Genomic DNA, 26,853 nt, shown 5'->3' with positions numbered 1-26,853 from the left:
GACCTTCTGGAGAGGAAATAGCAAGAGATGGCCAGGCTCCCACAGCCCTCTAGGCCTTAGGGCTCAAACCCAGGGAAGTGTGCATGTGTCTGTGTGTGGGTGTCTGAATGTATTTGTCTTTGGTATGTGGGCGTGACGTGCCTCTTCAGACGTGCGCATGTTTGTGTGATGTGCTTGTTTCTGTGTGTAAGGAGTTTGTTGCTATGTGGATGTGTCTTTGTGCAGGTATCTAAGTACAGGTGGTGTGTCTGCCTGTGTTCTGTGTGTAGAGATTGCATCCGTGTGCATCTGGCTGGTATGTCTGCTTCTGGGTTTGTGCGAGCATGTGTCTACTTCTGTGCTAGTGGCAGTTTGGGCTAGGACAGCCCCCAGCCTGTGCACCTGGGTGCCTTGATAGGGTGCCGTTTGGGCGGATGGTGGGGACGGGAGAGTGCCAAGGAGCAAAAAGAGGGGCTGTAGCAGGACAGGGCCATGCGGGGGGCCTGGCTGCGCCCTGCCAGTCCTGGGGCTCCTTCCTCGCTGCCCTTTCCCAGGCCCTGAGGGTGCCTGGTCCTCCCACCCGCCCCCTCCCTGTGCGGGCTCTGAGGAGGCGTCCCCTGTGGAATGTGTTTGGTGGCTGAGGGCCAGGCTGGGCCCAGTTCCACCGGCGGGCTGGGCAGGGAGAAGGGGGTACCTCTGTGCGTCCTACGCATGCCCACATCCCAGCCCCCGGCTTCATGTTCTGCTTTCTCCTTGGCCAGGTGACGCCGACACAGGTCATGCTGTTGTCTCCTGACCCCGCCGGCCCTGCCAGGTGAGCCTGACTTCACACCTAAGCATCTGGGAGAAGTGTCACTCCCGCCTCTCCTGGTGGCCGGGACTTCCCGGACTTCCCTCTTCTCTTGGGCCTTTGGCCCTGGGCTCATTACCCTGTGCATTCCTGCGGAAAGGCCCTTCCTCCAAATCTTGCCTCGCCCTAACTTGCCAGTGGCCCATGGGACTTCGCCCTCCTTCCTTCTCCTGCCCAGGAAACTGACATCTTCGAGGAGGGCCCGCCCCTCCTCCCGGCTCTGGGCTCCTTCTGGTCACCTACTTTCTCTTGCCGCTTCCGGGCCTGGTCACTGGGGGTGGGGCGTTCCCCGCGACTCTGCCCTAGCAGTCGCTCACCCTCAGACTCTGGTGGGTGACACAGGGCAGTGCAGGGTGAGGATGGGGTAGGGTCAAGGTCTCCTGAGAGAAGAGCACTTGCAGACAGGCAGTTTTGAAGTTTCCAGGAAAGATCTCCTGACCCCTTGCTAGGATGTGGTCCCGGGGTGATCCTGGATCACGGTGCCTCCACCCACCCCTGGGTCCAGGGGGCGTCTCAGTGGCGATGGAGCCCTGCCCCTCACGGCGCTCAGGTGGCCGCGTGAGCCCTGCTCCACCTCTCTCCCCGCCAGGTGACCATGCCCGCCCTCGGCCCGGCTCTCCTCCAGGTGCTCTGGGCCGGGTGGGTCCTCACCCTCCGCCCCCCTCCGCCGGATGCTTTCGTTCCCAATGGCACTCGTCTGCAGCACCTGGCGCGGGACCCCACCTCCGGCACCATCTACCTGGGGGCCACTAACTTCCTGTTCCAGCTGAGCCCGGAGCTGCAGCTGGAGGCCGCCGTGCCCACTGGCCCTGTGCTGGATAGCAGGGACTGCCTGCCGCCTGTGGTGCGCGATGAGTGCCCTCAGGCCCAGCCGACCGACAACCCGAACCAGCTGCTCCTGGTCAGCCCGGGCGCCCTGGTGGTGTGCGGGAGTGTGCACCAGGGCGTCTGTGAGCAGCGGGGCCTGGGGCAGCTCCAGCAGCTGCTGCTGCGGCCAGAGCGGCCCGGGGACACCCAGTATGTCGCCGCCAACGACCCTGAGGTCAACACTGTGGGGCTGGTGGCCCGGGGCTTGGATGGGGAACCCCTCCTGTTTGTGGGGCGGGGATACACCAGCAGGGGCGCAGGAGGCGGCATCCCTCCCATCACAACCCGAGCCTTGCGGCCCCCGGACCCCCAGGCTGTCTTCTCCTATGAGGAGACAGCCAAGCTGGCTGTGGGCCGCCTCTCTGAGTACAGCCACCACTTCGTAAGCGCCTTCGCACACGGGGACAGTGCCTACTTCCTGTTCCTGCGGCGGGACCTGCAGGCTCAGTCTCGAGCCTTCCGTGCCTATGTGTCCCGCGTGTGCCTCCGGGACCAGCACTATTACTCCTACGTGGAGTTGCCACTGGCCTGCCAGGGTGGCCGCTACGGGCTGATCCAGGCCGCGGCTGTGGCCACGTCCAGGGAGGCGGCCCGCGGGGAGGTGCTCTTCGTAGCCTTCTCCTCGGCCGCCCCCCCCACCGTGGGCCGGCCCCCGTCGGCAGCGGCCGGGGTGTCTGGGGCCTCTGCCCTCTGTGCCTTCCGCCTGGACGAGGTGGACCGCCTTGCCGACCTCACGCGCGATGCCTGCTACACTCGGGAGGGCCGCAGCGCGGACGGGGTGGAGGTGGCCTACATCGAGTATGATGTCAACTCCGACTGTGCGCAGCTGCCTGTGGTGAGTCCCAGCGCTTAGCCGTCCCTGAGGCCACTGGCCAGGAATTCGCTGCCTGGCAGCTGCCCAGGAGTCTGAGGGAAGCTGGCGGTGGTGTGGGGCTGAGCAGGGTAGTGGATGTCACAGATGTGACTTCGAGTCTGGGTACCTGAGGTAAGCATGGCATTCAGGGGGACAGAGCTGTCAGGGGTGGGCTTTGAAGGGGTGGTATTTGTGTAGGTGGACTGGGAGGGTGTTTGGGGTATGGGGCAGCCACCCAGAATGGGGATGGGGGGAGTGGGACCTGTTGTTTTAGGTTTTTGAGCAAGAGGGCTGGTGAGGTTGAGGCTTGTTAGGCTCTAGCCTCAGGATGGCTTAAAGAAGGGAAGAAGCTGCACATAGCGGGCCTGAGCCATTGAGAGGTGCCAGGGCCTGGGGTGTGGATGGGAGTCGAGGGTGCAAGCTGCGAGGGCTTCGGAGAAGTCGGCTGGGGGGAGGCCGGGCTTCGCGTCGCCGGAGGAAGCCGCTCCCAGGCCAGGGGTGGGCAAAGGTGGGGCCCCAGGCAGGTGGGAGTAAAGAGCGGATGGAGGAGCTGCTGGAGGCTGTCCTGGCCCAGCTGGAGATGAGCCGCCCGGGCAGGGCTGAGGGTGCAGCTGTGGGAGGTGTTGACAGGGAGGCTGGGGGCAGGGACGCCATTGTCCCAGGAGGCCCAGCAGAGAAGACAATTGTTCAGGGAGAACTGGCAGAGAGCCTGCGGAAGGCAGCGGGGTTGTCCGGGCGGCTGGGGCAGGGAAGCCGTCCAGGGAAGGCCTCGCTGCTGCTCCCGCAGGACACCCTGGACGCCTATCCCTGTGGCTCGGACCACACGCCCAGCCCCATGGCCAGCCGTGTCCCCCTGGAAGCCACACCAGTTCTAGAGTGGCCTGGGGTTCAGCTAACAGCCGTGGCAGTCACCATGGAGGATGGACACACTATTGCTTTCCTGGGTGACAGTCAAGGGCAGCTGCATAGGGTGAGTCCACGGGAAGTCCTGGGGACCCAGCCTGGGCAGAGCCGCCCCTGGAACCCCTGGGGCTGGGACATGGCGTGCCCCTGACCCCGGACTGGGTGAGATAGCCCGTGTCCCTGTTCCCAGGCTGGGTGGTAGTTAACTGTGATCCCCACCCCGCCCCCGGGGCTGGGTGGTGTGGCCTCTTCTGCCTGGGAGGAAATCTCCCCTTAAATTGCTTCACTGTGGGGAGAGGGAGAACCTTGGGCCTGCAGCCACGGCCTTGGGTCCCAGACCTTGTGGTTTCTGATCTCAGGTGTACTTGGGCCCGGGAAGTGATGGCCACCCATACTCCACCCAGAGTATCCAGCAGGGGTCTGCGGTGAGCAGAGACCTCGTCTTTGACGGGGCCTTTGAGCACCTGTATGTCATGACTCAGAGCACAGTGAGTGCCAGGCGAGGGCTGGAGCCGGGCGGCTGGGAGAGGTCTTGGGCTGGGCCAGGGGCCTGTATGTGGGTGAGCCACTCGTGTTTGGAGGGCTGGCCTCAAGTCCCCTTTGCTCTCACAGCTTCTCAAGGTTCCTGTGGCCTCCTGCGCTCAGCACCTGGACTGTGCGTCTTGTCTGGCTCACAGGGACCCCTACTGTGGGTGGTGTGTGCTCCTCGGCAGGTCAGCGCTCCGCCCGCTCCTCCGGACCCAGCCTCGAGCCCTCAGTGCCCTGCGAGACTGCTGGTCCTTGACCCTTGACTCTCAACCCCTGCCCTCTGAAGGCCCGAGTCCCCTACTGCGTCCTCCGCCCTGGGTGTCGCTGCCGGTGTCGCAGCCCAGTGGAGGATACGGCCCCGGTCCCCAGGACTATAGGGGTTCCCGGCCCATGAACTCCCGGTGGCCCTGCGAGGGGCCCACGGGGACACTGGTCATTCTTGCCCAGGTGCAGCCGCCGTTCCGAGTGCTCACGGGGCCAGGGCCTAGAGAGGTGGCTGTGGAGCTTCCAGCCTGAGCCGGGCTGTCTGCAGGTGGCAGCCGTGGATCCTGCCAACATCAGCCGAGAGGAGCGGAGGGAGGTGAGTGCCCTGAGCAGGCGGGGTCCTGGTGGGGGAGGCCCAGGCGATGGGCTGGCACCTTGGATTTTGGTGTCAGGTGTACCAGGGGCCACGTGGCCTTGCACAGGTCGCTTCCTTTGGGGCCTTGCTTTCTCCCTCTGTTATTACCCGGCCTGAAGGTGTTTGTGACGGTGCCGGGGCTGGTGGCCTCTGGTGCCTGCCCACCTTGGGGGCCCCTGAAGCATGAGCCCTGGTCCGCTGCCCAGTGGCTCCAACAGTGTGTCCTGGCCTCTCTTGGCAGGTTTTCCTGTCGATACCTGACCTGCCACCCCTGTGGCCGGGGGAGTCCTATTCCTGCCACTTTGGGGGATACCAGAGTCCTGCCCTGTTGACCAGCTCTGGTGTGATGTGCCCCTCCCCAGACCCTAGTGAGGCCCCAGCGCTGCCAAGAGGAGCCGGTGGGTGAGACAAGGCGCCAGCCCCAGGGCCTGGGAGCCCTGCCCGCCTCCCACCTTGCTCCCAGGGGTGGGGTCTGCTTGAGCTGTGAATCCAGCCTTTTCTCTGAGCCTCCCCACTAGTCCCCAAGGCCCTAAAGTCCCCACTTTGTGCCCTGTGGACTTTGTCCCCTGACCCTGGGTGCCCTCCCCCAATTGGGGTGTTAGCCCCACTCTGTGTGATCTCAGGACAGCGGCGCGGGGTCTGAGCCCTGCTCCCCGTTCCTCAGCCCCGGCCCTCTCTCCCCCTTTGCAGACCATGTTTCCGTGAGCGTGGAGCTCAGGTTTGGTGCCGTCGTACTTGCCAAAGCTGCTCTCTCCTTCTATGACTGTGCAGCCGTCACTGACCTCCACCAGTCGGCACAGTGAGTCCCTCCCCCTGACCCCCAGACCCGGGGCTGCCCTGTCGTGGCCCCAGCCCCATGGCTGTGCTCTGTGCAGGTGCCAGGCCTGCGTGAGCAGCCGCTGGGGGTGTAACTGGTGCGTCTGGCAGCACCTGTGCACGCACAAGGCCTCGTGTGATGCTGGGCCCATGGTGGTCAGCCAACAGGTGAGCGTGACCCCGGGCCGGGCTGCGTGGAGGGGGGTGTGGGGTCCCCTGGTGAGAGTTTTTCTGACGGTCCGGGGCCTGTGTGCCCGAGCCGCTGTGTGTGACGACTCACGGAGAAGGCGTCCCGTCCTGGAGAGGGCGTTTGTAGCTGAGAGGCAGGGAGGTCTGGGCCTCGGCCCCGCCTCGGCACGGATGCCCCGGAGCCTGCCCTCGCTTTTCTCCTTTGGAGAATTAATGGGCTGTTTTTGTTTCTCTTTTCCTTGGTCTCCTTTCCTCTTAACACATCCTCTGCCTGCCTGCCGCCTGCTCCCGCGCCTGCCTGCTGAGCGGCCCCTCCTGTCTTTCTCTGCCGCCCCCTCAGAGCCTGCTTCTTTCCCCAGCCGCTCCTGCCAAAGACGCACCCACCCCCTTCCCACCTGCTGCCCCCGAGGCCACGGTCACCCCTACTCCCGACACCCCTCCCGCGGAGCCGCGGGCTCCCTCCTCAGCCACAGCTTCAGATGTCCTGCCCGAGGCCAGGCCTTCCCTGCTCGGCCCCTGGGAGCCGTGGGCAGGTCCCAGCCCCACACCTGCCTCACCTGCCTCCCCTGCCTCAGCCTCCACAGAGCCACCGCTCCACGAGGAGCCCCTCCCTGCCAGCCCCCCGGACAGACCTGGCACCACTGCCCCTGCTCTCCCTGACCTCCAACCCACGGCCACACCTGAGGACCTCTTGGCCTCCCGCCCGTCCCCCTCAGACGCAGCGGCACTGCCCCCTGCCCCCACAGACCCTGGCCCCGAGGCCCCCCCCACCACGGAACCCCGGGACCAGCCCTCCAGCCCTGCTCCCGCCACTGCTTTCCCAGGGGCCGCTGGCTCCGAGAAGCCCGCTCTGGACTGGCTCATGAAAGAAGGCGGCGAGCTGCCCGAGGCGGACGAGTGGACAGGGGGTGACACGCCCGCCTTCTCCACTTCCACCCTCCTCTCAGGTGACGGAGACTCGGCCGAGCACGAGGGCCCTCCGGCCCCCCTCGTTCTCCTGTCCAGCCTCGACTACCAGTACGACACCCCCGGGCTCTGGGAGCTGGTGAGGCCCGGCCCGGGAAGGAGGCCTCGGGAGGGGACTGGGGCAGGTGCAGCCCCTTGCTTGCCTCGCGGTTCCGCCCAGGCAGGGACGCAGGGGCCGGCCTGCGCCCCGGGGTGCTGTGCGGGAGGGACTGAGGTGGTGGGGTGAGGTCCGCAGCCGCCTTGCTCTCGGTGCTGCAGGAAGAAGTGAGCGGCGGGGCCAGCTCCTGCCCGTGTGTGGAGATCGTTCAGGGCTCCACACTGATGCCAGTCCACGTGGAGCGGAAAGTGCGGCTGCTGGGCAGGAACCTGCACCTCTTCCAGGTGAGCGGGTCCCGCTTGCGGGTGTCGCTGTGGCCTCCTTGGCTGTTGGCAAACTGTATACAAGCCCTGGGGGCCAGGAAGAGGGCATGGCCCGGGCCTCGCGCCCGACCCAGGGGCTGGGTTGGGGTCCCCGCGGGGCTCGCCAGGCCCAGCTCCTGAAGCTGCCCCCACAGCCGTGCCCTCTGCCCTCAGGACAGCCCGGGAGACCGTGAGTGTGTGATGGAGCTGGAGGGCCGTGAGGTGGCAGTTCCAGCCCAGGTTGAGTGCGAGCTGCCTCCGGATACCCGGTGCCATGTCACGTGCCAGCAGCTCCAGGTGCAGGTCCCGTGTGCCTGGGTGGCTTCCGACCCCGGCTGGTCACGCCGCACTCATCCCAGCCCTCGCTAGCCCTGACCCTGGGAGTCTGAGGCAGGCTTGGTGCCCCGCTTCTGACCTCTGATCCTGTGTCCCACGGGGTCCTTGTATCGCAACCCTGACCGCTCACCCACCGGGCTCTACACTCCGGTTCTGTCTCTGGTGCCCTATGTCCCTGGGGGTCTTGGTAGCTCTGACCTCTGACCCTGTGGTCCCCTGGGTTCCTGCACCCAAAGTCTGACCTCGGTCTTTGTGTTCCCGCCGTGAGTCATTTTGCTCCTTTCTCTGACCACCTCCCTGCCTCAGGCCTGCTGCCTCCCCCAACCCCACACTCTGACCCCGCTCCCATCTCTCCAGCTCAGCTATGAGACTCAGCGGCCAGAGCTCCGCGTGGGGCTGTTCCTGCGCCGGGCCGGCCACCTGCGCGTGGACAGCGCGGAGGGGCTGCACGGTGAGCTGCCGGGGCTGCTGTGCTGGCTGGTGGGGGCCGGGGTGGGGCTCTCCTGGGCTGCCTCTCACGCTTGCCTCTGCCCCCCAGTGGTGCTGTACGACTGTTCCGTGGGACACGGGGACTGCAGCCGCTGCCAAACCGCCGCGCCCCAGTATGGCTGTGTGTGGTGCGAGGGGGAACGTTCGCGCTGCGTGGCCCGGGAAGCCTGCGGCCACACTGAGGCCGTGGCCACCCAGTGCCCCGCCCCCCTCATCCGCTCGGTGCGTTGGGACCCTGGCGTGTCCCTTCCCCTTTGTCGCCCTCGGCGGGAGGGCGGGCTGCCGTGGGTCTGGGCCCCAAAGGCGGCAGGCTGGGTCTGTCTCTCCACGCTGCTGGGGGGCCGGCCGGGGGGCGGAGGTGAGCAGCCCTCGTCCTGGAACAGGTGGAGCCGCTGACTGGGCCTGTGGACGGAGGCACCCGAGTCACCATCAGGGGCTCCAACCTGGGCCAGCATGTGCAGGACGTGCAGGGCACGGTCAGGGTGGCTGGCGTGCCCTGTGTGGTCGATGCTCAGGAGTACGAGGTCTCCAGCAGGTGAGCAGGCTGGACCCCAGGAGCAGGGCCCATCCTGTGGACGCCACCGTTGGCCTTCCTGCTCAGAGCCGCCCACAGCCCACGGCCCACCTGCCCTCCCCATCCCCCTCTCCTTGGTTTCTGGGCACAAGGCCTCAGCACCGGGGTGCCGTCAGGCACAGACCTGCAGCTTCCCGGCCTGGGCGGGTGGGGGGGAGGGGGCCGTTCCTGGGCCTGGGGCTCAGCCACTGCCCGGAGCTGGCAGGTGGCTCTGCTTCCTGGCTCCGCCGAGGTGTCCTCGCCTGGGTTGTGGGGTGACTGTGGATGTAGTTGTGTAGCAGGTCTTCAGGTCCCAGGCAGCTGTGCTCGGGGGCCAGCCTTCTCACCAGCGGACCCTTCCCCGAGCGCTGTCCTGGGTGGGCTCCTCTAGAGGGGAGGCTTGTGACGCACCGCCAGTGGCCCAGGTCCTCCCGGGCTGGCGGCCTGTGGAGGTCCTGGCTCATAGTAACTTGGCTGGTGGTTGCAAGGTCCCAGAAGTGCATGCATGGGGCATCCCCAGGGAGAGAGCCACAGTCCCCAAGCCCCAAACCCAGCCGAACAGCAGAGCAGGTCCTCAGACTCGCCGTGGGGATCTGGGCCTGTGGGCCAGGCCAGGGCCAGGAAATTGGCGTTTTAAGCAAGGCTTTGCGAGAACGTGTGGTTTTTTCCCCTACATGTGTTATGACTGAGAACTTGAGGTCACTGTCTAGACTGTTAATGATTCTAGAACCATGAGACTAATGTGATTTATAAAGTGATTAAAATATATTCTGGCTGAAGCCCCTGCTGGGTAGTTTACATACCACTTGTTCTGCTTTCTCAGTGACCGTGACAATGTCACGGCGTTAGGCCCCTGCAGGCTTCCCATGGTGGAAATTAATTTGCTCCAAGTTTCTGTTTGCTGGCTGAGACCCAGCATTTTCTTCGATGGCTCACTTTCTGTTCGTGCCTATTGCCAGACCGGACTAGAGGGTTCCAGGGACTTTTTTTTTCCACGAGGAAGTCAAATGTCCACCACTTTGCAAGGGGCGCTGTGTGCACGTGACGGCGGCCACCTAGGCCCCCTCGGTAGCTTAGCTGCTCGCCTGCAGCCGGCCTCACAGGGCTCCTTTGTAAATCTGTGCCACACCCAGGTCTTCTTCTTGTTAAGGGGTTCGGGTTCCACCTGAATGATTGAAACCACAAGTTCTCACTCTCAGACGCCAGAGCCTCCTGTGTGCCGTGAGGGGTTCCCCCCAGAGCGAGAGGATTTCTCTTAGTCCCGTGGAGGGTGGGGAGTGAGGAGGGGCAGCCCGGCCCCTTTGAGGGGCCCGTGGTGCGGCCTGGCTCCCCAGCCTGTCCTGTGCCCACAGCCTTGTGTGTGTCACTGAGGCCAGTGGGCAGGAGGTGGCAGGCACCGTGACCGTGGAGGTGCCGGGAAGAGGACGTGGCGTCTCAGAGCATGACTTTGCCTACCAGGTGCCTGACTGCTGAGCCCCCCGAGCTGCTGATGGGCTGCCCCCTCTTATGGCTCCTCCCAGCCCGTCTGGTTTCACCCTCCCGGGCCCCCCACCCCGGGCCCTTCCTATCTGCTTCAGGTTCCCTCGTTGCCGTTCTGCTTCTGGCCTGATGCCCGTCTGTCTGTCCCTGTCCCCCTGCCCACAGGACCCAAAGCTGCACTCCATCTTCCCCTCACGAGGCCCCAGAGCCGGGGGCACCCGCCTCACGCTGCACGGCTCCAAGCTTCTGACTGGGCGGCTGGAGGACATCCGAGTAGTAGTTGGAGACCAGCCTTGTCACCTGTGAGGGCTTCTTCCTCCTTCTGGAGAAACCCATGTGCTCTGGGGAGGAGCCGGGGCGGGGGGTTGGGGTGCTGAGAACAGAGGGGGAGAGGGCCAAGTCTGCTCTGTCAGAAAGCGGCCAGAGCCTCCTGACACGGGGGCTGCCGTGGAGCGCGGCCTGCTGGGCGCCCTGTGCAGAGTGCTGTGAGCCGAGGCCTGAGTGGGCCCTGTGTCCTGGGCCCATCCTCCCCTCCTTCCCGTGCTCCCTCTGGGCAGCCTGGCCTGCCTTCCACTCCCGTCTCCCTTCCTAGGCTACAGGGGCGGCAGGCAGAGCAGCTGCGGTGTGAAACCGGCCCACACCCCACGCCTGCCACCCTCCCTGTGGCTGTGTGGTTTGGGGCCACTGAGCGGAAGCTTCAACACAGCCAGTTCGAGTACACATCAGACCCTAACGTCACCTCTGTCGGCCCCACCAAGAGCTTCCTCAGGTGCTGGGCCAAGGGCATGGCTGCCTGGCACGGGGCACGGGGGTCTTTGCCGGTCTAGTACCGGGAGGGTTTGTAGGGCTTTACGTGGGGGCCCTGACCCCCACGCTGCTGGTGGGGAGAGGGCCGCACAGCTCTGGGCTGGGCTGGGCTGCAGAGCCGGGTTCCCAACTCCATGAGCGGCCACGGGCTGTGTTGCAGTGGAGGACGTGAGATACGGGTCCATGGCCAGAATTTGGATGTGGTGCAGACCCCAAGGATCCGAGTGACCATGGCTCCACCCACACAGGGGCCTGGGCACAGGCGCGACGTGGTTCCGGACACGGCATGTCCCCCTGGAGCCTCCTGTGGCAGTCATCATCACGTAGGACACCCGTGGGCGCCCCCCGCCTGGGCTGGGCTGGCTGTCGCCCACCTCACCCACACCCCACGCTGGGGGGCAGCCGGGACGGGTGCCATCTCTGCGGCCCCTTCCTGCAGACCCTCCCCTGACCCGCCCCGTCCCTTCCCCGCCCAGCTTGAGGAGCCCTGCCGCGTGAACTCCTCCCAGCTCATCACCTGCCGCTCCCCGGCCCTCCCGGGCCTGCCCGAGGAGCCCTGGGTCCGGGTGGAGTTTATTCTCGACAGCCTGGTCTTCGACTTCGCTGCGCTGAGCCCTGCACCCTTCTCCTATGAGGCTGACCCCACCCTGCAGCCCCTCAACCCCGAGGACCCCACCACGCCGTTCCGGCACAAGCCCGGGAGCGTGCTGTCTGTGGAGGTACTGCCGCTTCTCGGGCATGGCGGTGCCCGAGAGCCTGCCCGGGGCTGGTATTGCCGCATGTGGCGCGATGGGGGGCATGACAGCGGAGCAAGGGCCAGTGGGCGCACCTGGGGCCTCACACCTCCTGTGGCAAGGGCTGGGGGCGCTGGTGGGGGGCTGCCTAGGCCGATGCACCTGGCGGAGCCTGGCTCTGGTGGCCCGGGTCCTGGCGTGCTCCATGGCAGGCGACTGGATGGCAGTGTGCAAACGGTTTGGCACACGCAGAAGGTGGGAGGCGTGACACCCAGCAGGGGCCTGGGCCAATGCCTGTCTCAGGGCCCGACTTGCGCACACACGTGGCATGTGTTCTGACATGCCGTGGGTGGGCAGTCTGAAATGCCACAGGTAGACAGCCCACCATCACCGACCTGGTGCAGCCAGCAGATGTAGCAGGGCCTCTCGCCATGGTAGGCAGCTGGGCAGAACTTGGGACAACTCTAGAGTCTTCAGCAGCTCTGGAGAAGTCAAGGCTTGAGGAAGAAAAACAGGGAAGGGCACAGGAAGGTTGGGATGGGGGTTGGAAGCTTGGAAGACACCACGGGCCTCACCCCACGTACGGGGAGGGGAGCAGGTGCTGAGGCCCCTCGGCCCTGCTCTTGGGGACAGGTCTCAGGACCATCCCTTCTGCATTTGGGGAGACAGGATCAGAGTGACCCCTAGCTCGTCCCTCAGGGAAGAGTTCTGAGTGATCGATTAGTGATTCCGTGTTCCAGGGGGAGAATCTGGACCTTGCCATGTCCAAGGAGGAGGTTGTGGCCATGATAGGGACTGGGCCCTGCGTGGTGAAGACCCTGACCCGGCACCACCTGTACTGCGAGCCCCCCGTGGAGCAGCCCCTGCCCCTCCAGGAGGCACCTGATGCTCTGCCTGAGTTCACGGTCAGTGGGCGGGTCCTGGGCTGGCCAGGCACTGGGCGTGCGCTGAAGCCTTGCTCACAGGCAGCCTTGCCACACAGGTACAGATGGGGAACCTGCGCTTCACCCTGGGCCACGTGCAATATGATGGCGAGAGCCCCGGGGCTTTTCCCATGGCAGCCCAGGTGGGCTTGGGGGTGGGCGTCTCTCTCCTGGCCGTGGGGGTCATCATCATCGTCTTCATATACAGGTGGGTGCCTTCTCATATGGCCGGGTTGTGAAGGGGCACACGAGGCCAGGGGTCAGCAAACTTGCTGTAAAGGGCCAGGAGTAAATATTTTAGGCTTTTGTGGGCCAGGTGTTCTCTGTTGCAACTTGTCGACTTTTCTAGTAGGGCCCAAAAGCAGCCACAAACAATGCAAAACACTCCAGTGTGGCTGTGTTCCAATAGATGTTTACACAAGCAGGTCACTGTGCATTTGGCCTGGTTGTAGTTTGCTGATCCCTGGCCTGCACTGTGCTGAGCTGCACAGGCCCTGGTGGGTGTGACTTGCCTGGGATGGGACAGGCTTACATTATTCTGGGCTAGACCTTGGCTTGGCTGGGCGTGGCCAGGTTGGACTGCCGGCCTAGGCGGGCCTGGGCGGGGGTCCAGCAGAGGCCCTGGCCTCCAGCTGCCCCATTCTGACCTTGGTGCTGAGCAGGAGGAAGAGCAAGCAGGCCCTGAGGGACTACAAGAAGGTCCAGATCCAGCTGGAGAACCTGGAGAGCAGCGTGCGGGACCGCTGCAAGAAGGAGTTCACGGGTGAGGCTGCGGAGAGGGGCTGCAGGCTGCCGAGCCGGCTCCCACCGCATGGGCTGGGCGCCCATACCTGCCCGCCTCTGCTCAACAGACCTCATGACCGAGATGACAGATCTCACCAGTGACCTTCTGGGCAGCGGCATCCCCTTCCTTGATTACAAGGTGTACGCTGAGCGGGTCTTCTTCCCTGGGCACCAGGAGTCGCCCTTGCACCGGGACTTGGGTGTGCCGGAGAGCAGACGACCTACAGTGGAACAAGGGCTGGGGCAGCTCTCCAACCTGCTCAACAGCAAGCTCTTCCTCACCAAGGTGCCAACCCTGCCCTGGCCCCGCCCACACCTGGACCCTCCCGGCCTCACCCCACCTGGCTGGCCTGCCCTGGCCCTGCCCCCCCTTCTCCATCCCTGGGTTTCTGAATCATCCCCTCCCTCCCTCCCGCTCTCCTCTCCTTCCCACCCATCTCCTCTCCATGATACCAGTTCATCCACACTCTGGAGAGCCAGCGCACCTTCTCGGCTCGGGACCGCGCCTACGTGGCTTCTCTGCTCACCGTGGCGCTACATGGGAAGCTTGAGTACTTCACAGACATCCTCCGCACCCTGCTCAGTGACCTGGTGGCCCAGTGTGTGGCCAAGAACCCCAAGCTGATGCTGCGCAGGTCTGTGCAGGTGTTGGAAGCAGCAGGGGCCGGGCGGTTTTGGACACCTGGGGCTAGGACCTGAGTCCAGACCTCCAGGGCCTGGGGGTCTGCAGGACAGAGAGCCCTGCGGCCCCACCTGCTGACCCTGCCTCCCTTTGCTGTCATCCCAGGACAGAGACCGTGGTGGAGAAGCTGCTCACCAACTGGATGTCCATCTGCCTTTATACTTTCGTCAGGGTGAGGGTCGCAGAGGTAGACGGGGCTCCCCTGCAGGAGCCCCAAACCACGCAGCCCCCGACGCCCATGCAGCCTGTGTGCGCCTGCCCACCGTGTCCTCAGTCACCTTAAGCCCTCTGCAACCTGTCCCCTTCCTCAGTGTGGGTCACGTCCCACCCATCTCTGCCGCGGGCCCGTCACCTGCCCAGGGGTTCTAACTGCCTGCCACTCTCCCAGGACGCGGTAGGGGAGCCTCTGTACATGCTCTTCCGTGGGATTAAGCATCAAGTGGATAAGGGGCCAGTTGACAGTGTGACAGGCAAAGCCAAATACACCCTGAATGACAACCGCCTTCTCCGAGAGGACGTGGAGTACCGACCCCTGGTGAGGGAGTGTGTGCCTGGTGACGCACTGGAGTGTCAGCCTCGGGGGCGTGGGGGCGAGCACGTGCGACTGTGTGTGGCTGCCTGTGTCTGGGGAGCCAGCTGGACCCCTGGGAGAGACCCTTCGGCCAGCTTAGCAGAATAGAAGCTTCAGGGCCAGACCTGAGGATGGGGCCTCCGAGGGTCTCAGGCTGGGGACGGGGTCAGTCCTGCCTGGGGTCAAGCCAGCCCTGCCTGGGACCAATCCAGAGTCCTTGCTGTACCAGGGCCTGAGTGTTTGCCTGGCCACGGTCTCATTGTCCTGCCAAGGCATGTGATGCGCCCACCCGGCCGGCGGCCACCCGGGCAGACCTTCCTGTTGCGGTCCTCTGGGTGTGCGTTCCCCTTAGGGAGCCACCCAGAGTTCCTTTGGGAAAATCCCATTCAGGCTTTGCCACACCTGGTGGACTGCGAGGCTGGGGGGTGGGGGGACTTCTCTCTGGCGTCTCAGCCTGACCAGCTGAGCCAGGAGTCAGGGGACCCGGCTTGGGCTTACTCACTTTTTCTGCTGTTCACCCCGCAGATAGTCACTAGGGCACTAGGGTAGGTGCTGGGGCTACAGAGAAGGGAACTGCTGAGGGCTTTTTCATGGGTGGCCCCTGCCCTTGTGTCCTGGCCATCCCATGTGCGGCCTGAGCCCCGACTGCTCCCACGTGTCCGGTGCAGACCCTGAATGCCCTCTTGGCCGTGGGGCCGGGGGCGGGAGAGGCCCAAGGTGTGCCTGTGAAGGTCCTGGACTGCGACACCATCTCCCAGGCCAAGGAAAAGATGCTGGACCAGCTTTACAAAGGAGTGCCTCTCGCCCAGCGGCCAGACCCCCGCACCTTGGATGTCGGTGAGGGCAGAGAGGGAGGGTGGCGGGGGGCCCTGAGCCAGAGCCGGGCCTGGCCGGCCCTGGAGCTGCTCTGCAGGGTGGGATGCAGTGAGTTGGGAGGCAGCGGGGCTGTGTAGGGACGACCTCACACCTGGTGGGGCACCTGTTCCTGGTCTTTGGAGAGGGTGGGCGGGGCCACTCCAGACGGAGGGACACGCGTGCCCATGGAGGAAGACAGGCTCCACTGCGGAAAGCGTGTCCGGAGCCCTGGACTGAGTGCCCCCTTGCCCTTGCAGAGTGGCGGTCCGGGGTGGCCGGACACCTCATTCTTTCCGACGAGGATGTGACTTCTGAGGTCCAGGGTCTGTGGAGGCGACTGAATACCCTGCAGCATTACAAGGTGGGAAGGCTGGGAGCTGGGGATGGGGGGGTGAGGGGGTGCGGCTGCTGGAGGGGTCACCGGCTGTGGTCAGCAGGTTCCAGATGGAGCAACTGTGGCCCTGGTCCCCTGCCTCACCAAGCATGTTCTTCGGGAAAATCAGGATTACGTCCCTGGGGAGAGTGAGTACCCTGCCTCCTGCCCCCATCCCAGCCCTCCGCCCTTGCCTTTGCCCAGTAATGGACCTCAGGGTGGGTCTGTGTCCACTTCCCTCCCACCCAGAGAAACCCTCCCTGGGTGCCCCCACTCCTAGGGGTGGGCAGGACCTTGGGGCTCAGGGGAGGAGGCGCCTGATGGGGTGGTGCCAAGCGGCGGGGCCTCGGCACAGGGACCCCGATGCTGGAGGACGTGGACGAGGGGGGCATCCGGCCCTGGCACCTGGTGAAGCCGAGCGAGGAGCCGGAGCCGCCAAGGCCGAGGAGGGGCAGCCTCCGGGGCGGGGAGCGCGAGCGAGCCAAGGCCATCCCCGAGATCTACCTGACCCGCCTGCTGTCCATGAAGGTGGGCAGGGCCTGGGCTGGTGGCCTGAGGCCACCCGCGGGGTTAGGGGCGGCGTGGGGCCCCTGCAGGCCTCCCACCCCGAGTTTGAGTCTGGGCCAGGTCCAAGGTCCCCTTGCTGACCACACTGCCATGCTTCCCGTCCCCGCAGGGCACCCTGCAGAAGTTTGTGGACGACCTGTTCCAGGTGATCCTCAGCACCAGCCGCCCCGTGCCGCTTGCTATCAAGTACTTCTTTGACCTGCTGGATGAGCAGGCCCAGCAGCACGGCATCTCCGACCAGGACACTGTCCATATCTGGAAGACCAACAGGTGTGGCGGGGCCCGGCGGGCAGGGGTAGCTGAGTCCCTCCCCCGGCCCCCGCGCCCTCCCCTCCGGCCTCCCCCGCACCCTCACCGGCCACGTCTGCCCTGCCCACAGCCTGCCGCTGAGGTTCTGGATCAATATAATCAAAAACCCGCAGTTCGTGTTTGACGTGCAGACATCCGACAACATGGACGCGGTGCTCCTGGTCATCGCACAGACCTTCATGGATGCCTGCACCCTGGCCGACCACAAGCTGGGCCGAGTGAGCGGGCGGGGACACGGACGTCGTGGCGGGCGGGGCAGTGTGGGCCAGGGGTGTGCTGTGCTGTGCTGGACATGCGCACTGCACCCTGGGTTCCTGAGGATGTCGGGGAGCAGGGCAGGGGCAGGTCTCTGCTTCCAGGCCCCAGGGCAGGCTTTGTCCCTGGGCTCCCTGGGAGGTGGCAGTACCTCCCGCGCACTGCCCCAATCTCCCAGGATCAGCAGGGGCTGGGGCTGCTGCGTGCTGATCCACAGGGTTAAGACATGGGAGCAAGTGCAGCCTGCGGGGGTGGCCGGAGGCCCTGGCCACTAGGCAAGGGCTTACCCTGAGGGGATGATGGGAGCGGGAAAGCCGGGGAATGGGGTGGGGGAGGTGTCAGACAGGAGACGTAGAGCCTTCTGGTAACTTGAGAGACTTGCTGCAAATCCCAGCTCAGCCACTCAGGAATGAGTTGGCCTGGGCAATTGACCTCATTTCCTGGGTCAGTTTTCCAATTTTTAAAGTGATCACGTCGGGGAGGGACAGCACGTGGGAGGCAGCAAGGGCGGCACACGGCACTGCCCCGCCCTGCCTGCGTGCTGGTTCCCCGCCGGGTCCAGGGGAGGCACCGAGCTAAGAAACAACCTTGGTGTCATCTGGGGAGGAGCTGCGGGGGGGTGGGGGTGGACAAAAGCAGGGTCTGGCCTCAGTGAAAGGGAAGGAGCGGGAGAGGTTCTTGCAGAGGTGAGTGGGTTAGGGTGACCAGCCATCCCGGTTGCTGGGGACTGAGGGGCATTCCTGGGACTTTTAAAACTAAAGCAACGCTGTGAAAGTTGGGACAGTTCGTTACACTCACAGGGGTCTCATCCTTCTTCCCCTGCTTGCCACTGGCACCCAGGACTCCCCCATCAACAAACTTCTGTATGCGCGGGACATCCCCCGTTACAAACAGATGGTGGAAAGGTACGAGGGCAGAGGCCGGGGCTGGAGAGGCGGGGCGGACAGGTTGGTGGGTGGGTAGAGCGGAGGCCCTGGGCGGCCCCGCCTGGTAGGGTGAGGAGGGGGCTGTTTCCCAGCAGCTGCCATCCCTGTGACCTCTGGCAGGTACTACGCAGACATCAGACAGACCGTCCCGGCCAGTGACCAAGAGATGAACTCCGTCCTGGCCGAGCTCTCCCGGGTACGGCCCTCCCTCTGCTTCTCGGGTGAAGTGCAGGCCTCCTGCCACGCGGGCCCGGCCCCTTCACGCTGCTCCTTGGCAGGGACGTTCTCGGGTCCTCAGCATTGTTTTGATTAAAAGGGCAGGGTTCCCAGAATCGCGTCAGAAAGCAGCAGGGGTTTTGCTCCCCAGCAGCGGCCACCTGCCCTGGCTCAGCCAGGTGCTGGGGTGCCTGCATCCCTTGTGGAGGTCCGTGGACAACAGCCCACGGCAGCGAGGTGGCCGGGGCTTGGCCCAGTTGACCGGCCAACGTCCACTGGTGCTCTGCTTCCCGGTGGTGTTGGCGTGCGGGCCCCACCTAGTCCTGCTGCAGCCGAGACTTCACCCCAGGACCTGAGACGATGTTCCTGCAACAAGGACGATCACAACCATAATAATAGCAGCTGTGATTTCAGGGTGTTTCTGTGTATCTTGGGGAGCTCTGTTTATCTTCTCACTTAATCCACATAAGCGCCCCACAGGCGAAGGGATGTGATACCAGCTCCGCTGTCTGGGGTGTCGCTGCAGGGCGCCCAGGGGGGCCGCAGGGCAGGCTGGAGCCGGAGCAGAGCACCTCTTTCCTGCTCTGCTCTGCAGTCACCCAGGAGGACCCTGGGTCTCGGCCGGAGCCCCGGGCGGTAGGGAGAGGCAGGGCTGCAGTGGAGCCCTGGGCCTGCGGACGCTGCAGGCTTGGGGTCTCTTCACCAAGGAGGCCTTTTGGCCCACCCTGCACCCAGCTGAGCCCACCTGACCTGGGACCCCCGTTCGGTAGAGGGGCTCCGCGTGCCGCTGTGGGGCTTGCCCCTTCCTCCGCCTCCCAGGCCCCCTGGTCCTCCACCCACCCCCTCCCCGGGTTCTGGGCCTGCCTTGGTGGCAGGCGGCACCGCTCACGTCTGTCTCCTGTCTTCCTAGAACTACTCGGGGGACCTTGGGGCACGAGTGGCTCTGCATGAACTCTACAAGTATATCAACAAGTACTACGACCAGGTGGGCGCACCCCGGGCCCTGACTGGGGGCTGAGGAGGTGGATGTGGGAGGGTGCCCGGCCTGGGACTCTCAGGGGGGCCCTCGGGTCCCCCCCCGGGCACAGACTAGGGAGCGGCTGGGTCCTGGGTTTGGGAAGCACTCTTCAGACGTGCTTCGTGGTATTGGCTGCGCTCTTACCTGTCCCCACCCTGCATCCGAGCTCCTCAGCAGGGTGCTCAGGCGCGGTGGCGGGCAGCGGGGGATCCCCCAGAGTCTGGAGACGGCGTGCAGGATGTGCTAGGTGGGACGCACAGCTGCCACCTCTGCCCTGAGCTTGCCCTTGCTCAGATCCTTGCCCGAGCCCATGGGTGGCAGTGTGCTGGGCTCGGTCACCCTTGGCGGGCATGGACCCAACTGGGCTGCACAGGCCACCGGGGAGGAGTGTCTGGGCCCAGGGCCAGGGATGAATAAGGTCACAATGGAGTCGTCTTTCTGGGGGCCCAGGGCTGGGCCTCAAGATCAGAGCACCCACCAGGCAGCCTACTGGGTGTGTGCCAAACCGTCCACCCAGACGTGTACGTGGCCCCAGGGGCGTGGCCTGCCTGTGTCCCAGACCTGGAGTAAGACAGCTTTTTAACAGAGGAGTGATGTGCGGTGTGAGGCCCACGTACTTTCTCCGAATGGCGGGGGCCCTGGTGTGAGGGAGGCAGGGGACACAGCGGGCCGGCCCCTCTCAGTTCCTGCTGTCCCCTCTGTGGCTGCCCCATTTGAGGTGATGTAGTTGTTCATGTCGATCAGTGTCTGTCCCCCGACCCGTGAGCCCCACGAGGGCAGGGTGACATCTGTCATTGTTGGGTGCCTGCTCCTTGCCCAGCACCTGGCACATAGGCATTCAGGACATACTTATTACCTGGTGGGGGCGCTGTAGCAGCCCTAGGTGTTCGAGGGGAGAAGATCAGTGTGGTGGGCAGGGCTGGCTCCACTGAACGATTTTTCCCGAGGAGGTGGCTATTCGTGACCATGAGGGCTACTTGAGTCCCCTCTCCTGTGTGACCTCACCAATCCTTAAAGCCCCATAGTAATGACTTAAGTGGATCATCTTCCCTCCCTCTGACGAGGCCCTGAGGTCACCCAGGAAGTAGTGGGGGTCCCCCGAATTGTGCCCCAGTATCTGAGCAGGCTGTGAAAGGCTGCTGCAAAGGCGACCGTGCAGGCTGGAGGCGTCCCCTGACGGGGCCACCTCTGCGTTTCGTTCAGATCATCACTGCTCTGGAGGAGGATGGCACGGCCCAGAAGATGCAGCTGGGCTACCGGCTGCAGCAGATCGCCGCGGCCGTGGAGAACAAGGTCACGGATCTGTAGGGACCAGCAACTCTGCTGCCGCCTCGGCCCCGCCGGGCAGCCCTGGAGCCTCGGGGGAGAAGCCACCTTCTTAGATGCCTGTAGTGCCTGACAAGCCGAGTTAGTGGAAGGTGGCCCTGGTCTCTTGGTGGCTCTGGCCTGGGCCCTGCTGGACTCACCTCGCAGGCCTGGGGCCCGAGGCTGATGGGGTGGTGCCCCACCTGCTCCCTGAGCCCCGCGACCCTGTGGGCTGTGGGGAGTCGGGTACAAAGGGCTTCCAGAGGGGCTGGAAGGGCCCCCAGCCCCTGGGGAGACTGTACAGTCCTGAACACTGGCCTGTGTCCCGCCGGGATCCCGAGTGGAAGGAGGAGGCCCCGCTGGCTGTCCTGCCCTCCCCGCAGCTCCCCTCCGTCGGCCTGACCTCGGTGTAGCCGCATTCCGGCCTTTGCTGCTGCCGCGGTCCTAGGTCCAAGAGATGAACGCCTTTCCTAGGCCACTGCGAACTGACCCCTCAGAAGGGTCAACTGCCTTGGGGCCACCCTGCCCCGAAAGCAGCCAGTGGTGAGGGGCACCTGTAACGGGGGGGCCTAGGGGAGATGGTGGCCACACTGACCCAGCTCTTCATTAAAGGATAACACTCTGCGTGGCATCTGTCTGACGCGTGGGCTCAGCCCAGCCCTCCCTTAGCGGGAGGTGCTGGTAGGCGGCAGGCGCTGGTTGGTGGCGCAGGCGCTGAGATCCTCACCCCAGGGGGCGGTCTCAGGCGCCCACAGAACAAACGCTCTGGGCTTCAGGGCAGGCCGGGCCCAGAGATTCCATGGAGAATATGACAGCCGCATCCAGTCTGTGTCTGGGGAGACTGCGACTGAGGGGGTTGGGGGGTGCTGCCTTACCTGCAGTTCGAGTGTTCTGGCTCCTGCATTCATGTGCCATTTGTCTGGAAGGGAACTGGGAAAGGATGGCGTCATGGTGCTCATCCCAGGCAGAGAGGGCCACGGGCTCTTTCCCACGGTCCTGTTTCTGAACTCCCCAACCCGCTGTAGCCTGGGATGTTCTAAGGAGTTCCTGGATATTGGGTTGCCTTCTAAGTCAAGGCATCTTGGGTGGGGCCTCCTAACCCAGCTGCCTGCCTGGATGAAGGCCTCCTTGCATGGTTTCCCTGATTTGTAGATGGGGATGAGCTTCGAGGTCTTACTGGGTCTCGGGAAGCTGGTGGGGCCTGGGGTGGGTGCGCCCTTGACTGAGACCGCCCTTGGCCTCAGCCGGAGCCTAGGGCTCATGGGGTCTTCACAAGGTTCGCCCCCTTGGCTCTCTGCTTACTCTCGTAGCTGAGACTCCAAATTGCCTGCTTTAGTTGATGGCTGATGCATCCTGGATCTCCCTTTGAAAGTGCTTCGTCGTCATTGAGAATGATGGTTCATCCGATTCCAAATGTTGACCTGAAATTTAAGACAAAGATATCATGACATTGGAAAGGAATTTATTTCTTGATTGTAATTTTGAGGTTTTATTTATAAGCCTTTGGATTACCTGGCTGATGAGTGTTCTTGAAGCAGAATGATCTGCGGTCTGTCCCAGCCGCCAGTGGGCCCTGGTCGGATCACTGGTGGTTTGGGTGGCAGCACACTGCCATCTTCTGGCCGCAGTGAGGAATTCATCAGAAAATTAAAGCAATGAGGACCAGTCGAAATTCGGAAGTGCTAGGGCTTCGTGGGTAATTGTACCTTGTCTCTAACCTGAATTCTGGTTTTAGATGTGAGATGGTTGAGGCAGTGTAACAACCGATCAGGAAAACAAACCACTGTGGGCATTTAAAACGAGGTTGATTATAAAAGAGTTGGAGGGATTGGAAGGACAAAAGGGGAGTCAAGTTACCCAAAGATTAGGGGCCATGGAAGCCTCAAGCTGGCAAGGGGACAGCCATATAAGCCACAGCCTGTGGCCAGCGCCTGCAGGAAGCTCGCGGATGCTACAGACGCCTGTACCAGGCACAGCGGACGGGCGCCGCCAGGAAGAGGGTTCGCGGCTCTCCTTCCGAACCTTTACCACTCCTGACCTATCAGTGCCTGGCAGGAAGCGGACAGCAAATGCCAGCGGAGAGGGAGCGGGAGAGAGTTCAAGGGAAGGAGTCCTCACGGCTGTGGGCATCCGGGGAACCGAGGGGCAGGGACTGAGCAGCCAGCACCCGTGGGAGCTGCAGCCACCCCTTGGCAGGGAGGGCGCTGGGGGAACAATTACCCTGGCCTCGTGCTCCTACCTCCTAGTCGCCTGCAGCTCCCCCTGTTGGACAACCTACCTGAAAGCCGGAGGGCAGGGGTTCCTGGCGGGCACAGAGGGCATAGACGGCGAGTCCGGCTCCTGAGTGCAGAGCAGGTGAAAGAGCTGGCCGGACGCGCCCAGTGGGCATACGGCGCGGACTACCCTGGAGGCGGCACACAGAGGTGCTTTGTTATTCAAGGCCACGGGGTACTGCCATAGCAGGACTTGGTTCCTGGCCTGGCAGTGTCCTCCCATTCCCCTGCCCTGGTGCCCCTTGGGAGGTGCGGCAGTCTTCCTGAAGGGCCCTGGAAACCTCAGCTCCTTAGGGCTGAGAGGGCCTCCCGGGTCCTCTCCAGCTTACGTGGGATGCTGGGTATGCCAGCAGGGGCCCAAGGCAGGCACAGCTGCAGGCTGTGGAACAGGTGTTTTGTATCTGCAGCTTCACTTCGGGCCTAAGAATCCAGCGGGGGCCGGGTGCAGACCTGCTGCAGAGATGTCGGAGGCCTTCGCACCTGCGTTTCTCATGCCCCCTGAAACGTGTGCAGACACTTTCAACCTGCTGCTCCCAGCCCAGCTTGCTGGCCTGGAGTCACAGCAGCGCAGCTCCTTGCTTTGTGTGCATGTGCGTGCGCGCGTGCGTGCACACACATGCTGTGCGGGGCCTGGGGGCAGGCAGAAGCTCTGACCTTGAGGAAGGATGCCCTGGTGGAGAGCCCCGCAGACTTGGTCTTGGCACTGACCACCTTGAGACAGCCCCTTTTCCAAGCCTTGTGTTCCTCTCCCATAAGATGTGCATTATTTTTTTCTAAAGGTTTTATTTATTTTTAGAGAGAGGGGAAAGGAGGGAGAAAGAGAGGAAGAGAAACATCAACATGTGATTGCTTCTTGCAAGCCTCCCACCAGGGACCTGGCCCACAACCCAGGCATGTGCCCTGACTGGGAATCAAACCAGTGACCCTTTAGTTCGTAGGCTGGTGCTCAATCCACTAAGCCACACCAGCCAGGGCAAGATGTGCATTCTTAAGCACCTTTCCAGGGAGTGCATGCTGGGAAAGCTGTCGGAGAAATCAGGCCCCTGGAGACCAGGGCTACGAGAGCCTGCAGGACAAGAGCTGGCCCTCCATGGTGGGGGCCAGGCCTGCCCCCTGTGGGAGGTGGACCGGGTGGCCAGCCAAGGCCTCACTGGAAAAGGACAGGAAGGAAGAGAAAGTGCATCTAAGCAGAGCACACAGCTCGCCCTGGCCTTCCATGGAGGGGGCACAGAGGAAGCCAGCACTGCCAGGTCCCCTCTGGGCCTCCGTGCCCCAGCGTGCGTTTCATGGGGCCTTTTTGCCCTGACTTAGATTTGTGAGTCCAAGGGGACTGCAAGTCACCTGCCCATCCCTGGGCAGCCCCCACCTCGTCCTGCCTAGGGTCACTGCCTGGCCTCTCCCTGCCTTTGTCCTCTGCTTGCCAACACCCCCACCTCTAAATCTGCCCATTGGAGGATGGTGGGACAGCTGCCTCTCTCAGCCACAGGTATGTGTGGGATAAAAGCAGAGACACTGTTCTCTCCAGAGCATTCGTAATCATTATTCCTATGCTCTTGAGAAACCTCCAGGCATTGAGGTTGCTCTTACTATCTTAAACGCATAGATGTTTACATCGACATGCACTCCTAAAGACTTCTGTGCCTTCCTGATGTTGAACACCTGACCCCACTCTTCACAAACCCATGGCCGGTCATCATCACAGTGACCTGATGTCCTTCAATGTGATCAATCCAACAACAATTTCCTATGGCAAAGGGGTCTTTATCATCAGTGCCCGTTAACCCAATTTCTATTTGACCATAATGACTGAGATACATACAATTGGAATCCTAGATGGAGAAGAGAGAAAGAATAGGGTGGAAGCCGTATTTAAGAGATACTATCTGAGAATTTTTAAAAAATGATGGACAGTAGTTATCAACTCACAGATTCAAGAAGCTCAGCTAACCCCAATCAGGATGAATGAAAAGAAAACTACACCTAGGCACATCATAGTCAAACTCCCGCAATCAAAACTCAGGTAAATAAACTTGAAAACCACACGCTGGGGGGTGGGAGGTTGGAGGCTCACTGTCTACAAAGGAGCAAATGTAAGACTGACACCTGCATCCTCAACAGAAATGATGGAAGCCGAGAGACAGTGGAACAAGAACTTTAATATGTTGAAAGACAAATAACTAGCTAGAATTCTGTACTCATGACGATATCCTTCAAAAGTTAGGATTAAAGACATTTTCATATAAACAAAACCTGAATTTCTCACTAACATACCTTCTGTGCAAGAAATGCTAATGGGAGTTTTGGGGGCTGAAAAAAATTACTCCAAAGAGGAACCAAAGAACCGCAAGAAGGAAGGAAGAAAACACCAGAAAGAATAAATATGTGTAAAAGAGGAATGAACAATGACATTTAAAACAACAGCAGTGATATCTTGAGGGGTTTGTAACATATATAGAAGTACAAAATATTAAGACAGTAGCAAAAAGGGGAGAAGGTTATAAATTGTTATAAAATTCTTAAGCCATACAAGCAGTAATTAATGTAATAGTAAGAAAAATAAAGGATTCATATTGAAATCTCTAGGACCACTAATAAAACATTTCAAAATGTTTAACTAAAAAAAGCAAGTAGAAGAGAAAAGGTGAAAAAATATATAAAATAATTTAAAATTCTATAAAGGACTAAAAGAAAACATTTCTATACAGGTTTTTGTGTGATCATAAATTTTCATTTCTCTTGGGTAAATATGTAGAAGAGGGGTTGCTGGGTAATGTAGCGTGTGTTTAATTTCACAAGAAATTGCCCCACTACTTTCAAAAATAATTGTATCATTTTGCATTTCCAGCAGCAATGTGTGAAAGTTCCAGTTGCTCCACATACTCCCCAACTCTTGGTACTGTCAGCCCCTCAGTCTAATAGGTGTGCAATGGTATCTCACTTTGTGCTTTTTAAATTTTATTTTTAGAGAGAAAGGACAGGAGGGAGAGAGGGAAACATTGATATGTGAGAGAATCATCAATCAGTTGCCTCCCACACGCCCCCAGCTAGGGACCTGGACCTCAACCCAGGCATGTGCCCGTAACGGGAGTTGAACCTGTGACCCTCGGGTCTGCAGGACAACCCCCAACTCCCTGAGCCACGGCAGTCAGGGCTCATTATGATTTTAATTTAGATTCCTCTCATTGCTGGTGATGTTGACCATCCATGTGTGTACGTATTTGCCACTTATATATCATCTTTGGTGAAGTAGCTATTCAAATATTTTGCCCATTTTTAGTTTGTTTTCTTGTTGAATTTTGAGAATTCTTTACACGTACAGGATACAGGTCTGTAGTGGTTCAAAGATCTAGGGGCTGATCAACAAAAGATACGGCCAGGAGAGGCAGTGACACAAGCTTTATTGAGCGGTGCGTGGAGGGGAAGTTCCTCGCCACCGAGAAGGCGGGGAGGGCTGGGTGCTCGGGGAGAGAGGAGACGGGGAAGGGGACTCATGGGTCCAGGCACGTAGCTCAGCAACACAGCGCTTACCCGCAGTGGTGTGAGTTCTGGGTCCCTGAGCTCTGAATGGTGCTAGCAGCCTGGGGCTTATAACTGCAAGGTTGTCAGACGAGGTTCTGCTGGGAGTACGAAAAGCAGGCAGGCTCTAAACAGCTAACAACCTGCTTGTTTGGATTATTTTAAACATTTATTTATAAATATTATTTCCATTTTTAGAAATTCTTAAAGAGAACAACACACTTCATTTAAAAATAAATTTTTTAAATAAAAGTTCACTTAAATATTTTTTTTAATTGAACAGTTAAAAATAATGAGGTGTGTAAAATTTTGAATTAGGCACCAGCAGGCTTTGAGGGAATGAGTCTCAGCCTGCACTGAAGAAATAAACAGCCCGGGGTTCGAAACACAGAAGCCACCTTTGGCTTAGCTTTGGGGCCATCCATCCCCTGGCCCTGGGCTGTTTTATAATCTGCATTGTATGTCATTTGACAATGCCTGTGTTTGCAGCCACTGATGAAGTATCTGCAGTATCTTGACTCCTTCAAGGGCACAAACTAGGACGTCAAAGCCCACCTGCAGCCAGTCTGCCCACGTAGATGGGGAGAGCCAGGAAATGACCAGAAAGGAGAAGGTTCTGTCCGGTGAGGTAGCAGTGATGTTGTGGTGCCTTGGGCGCAGGCCCCTGACTTCCTGTAAAACTTGGTGAATGCTCGGTATCCACCGGCAGTAAAACGCACCCACAAGTTCATAGACCCCCTCCTTTGGTGGCCAGTGTCACAGAGGGCGAGGGTGACACACCAGCGGATGAACTGTCACAGTGCTGAGGGTAGGAACTTCCCACGTGTCCAAGCTTTTGGTGTCTCTGGGCCACACTGGAAGAAAAGGAGCTGTCTTGGTCCACACTTAAATACGCAAGCACTAATGAAAGCTGA

The 26,853-nt window shown here is 61.6% G+C and overlaps 1 protein-coding gene across 1 annotated transcript; it reads left to right on the top strand.

Moving 5' to 3' along the window:
- The first annotated feature begins 744 nt into the window (after positions 1-744).
- PLXNB1 (plexin B1) lies at positions 745-20,760 on the top strand. The gene is made up of 37 exons (XM_054594731.1): positions 745-793; positions 1,419-2,531; positions 3,337-3,519; positions 3,812-3,940; positions 4,065-4,165; positions 4,428-4,560; positions 4,841-4,997; positions 5,290-5,398; positions 5,475-5,583; positions 5,945-6,649; positions 6,829-6,951; positions 7,144-7,266; positions 7,663-7,756; positions 7,844-8,016; positions 8,178-8,329; positions 9,700-9,805; positions 9,992-10,128; positions 10,419-10,595; positions 10,794-10,956; positions 11,110-11,352; positions 12,108-12,272; positions 12,350-12,498; positions 12,953-13,053; positions 13,142-13,359; positions 13,530-13,708; positions 13,861-13,927; positions 14,144-14,290; positions 14,995-15,163; positions 15,439-15,542; positions 15,619-15,703; positions 15,910-16,082; positions 16,231-16,391; positions 16,501-16,648; positions 17,526-17,590; positions 17,732-17,807; positions 18,738-18,812; positions 20,049-20,760. Exons 2-37 carry the CDS (start codon positions 1,425-1,427, stop codon positions 20,151-20,153), a joined length of 6,411 nt encoding a protein of 2,136 aa, XP_054450706.1. The 5' UTR covers positions 745-793; positions 1,419-1,424; the 3' UTR covers positions 20,154-20,760.
- Positions 20,761-26,853: the final 6,093 nt, after the last annotated feature.

This window comes from Pteronotus mesoamericanus, unplaced genomic scaffold (assembly GCF_021234165.1).
Source record: "Pteronotus mesoamericanus isolate MK-2021 breed Mesoamerican mustached bat unplaced genomic scaffold, CSHL_Meso_final scaffold_533, whole genome shotgun sequence".
NCBI classification, from domain to species: Eukaryota; Metazoa; Chordata; class Mammalia; order Chiroptera; family Mormoopidae; genus Pteronotus; species Pteronotus mesoamericanus.
The sequence above is the reverse complement of the archived record's forward strand: the minus strand, read 5'-3'. Positions and strand labels throughout refer to the sequence as shown.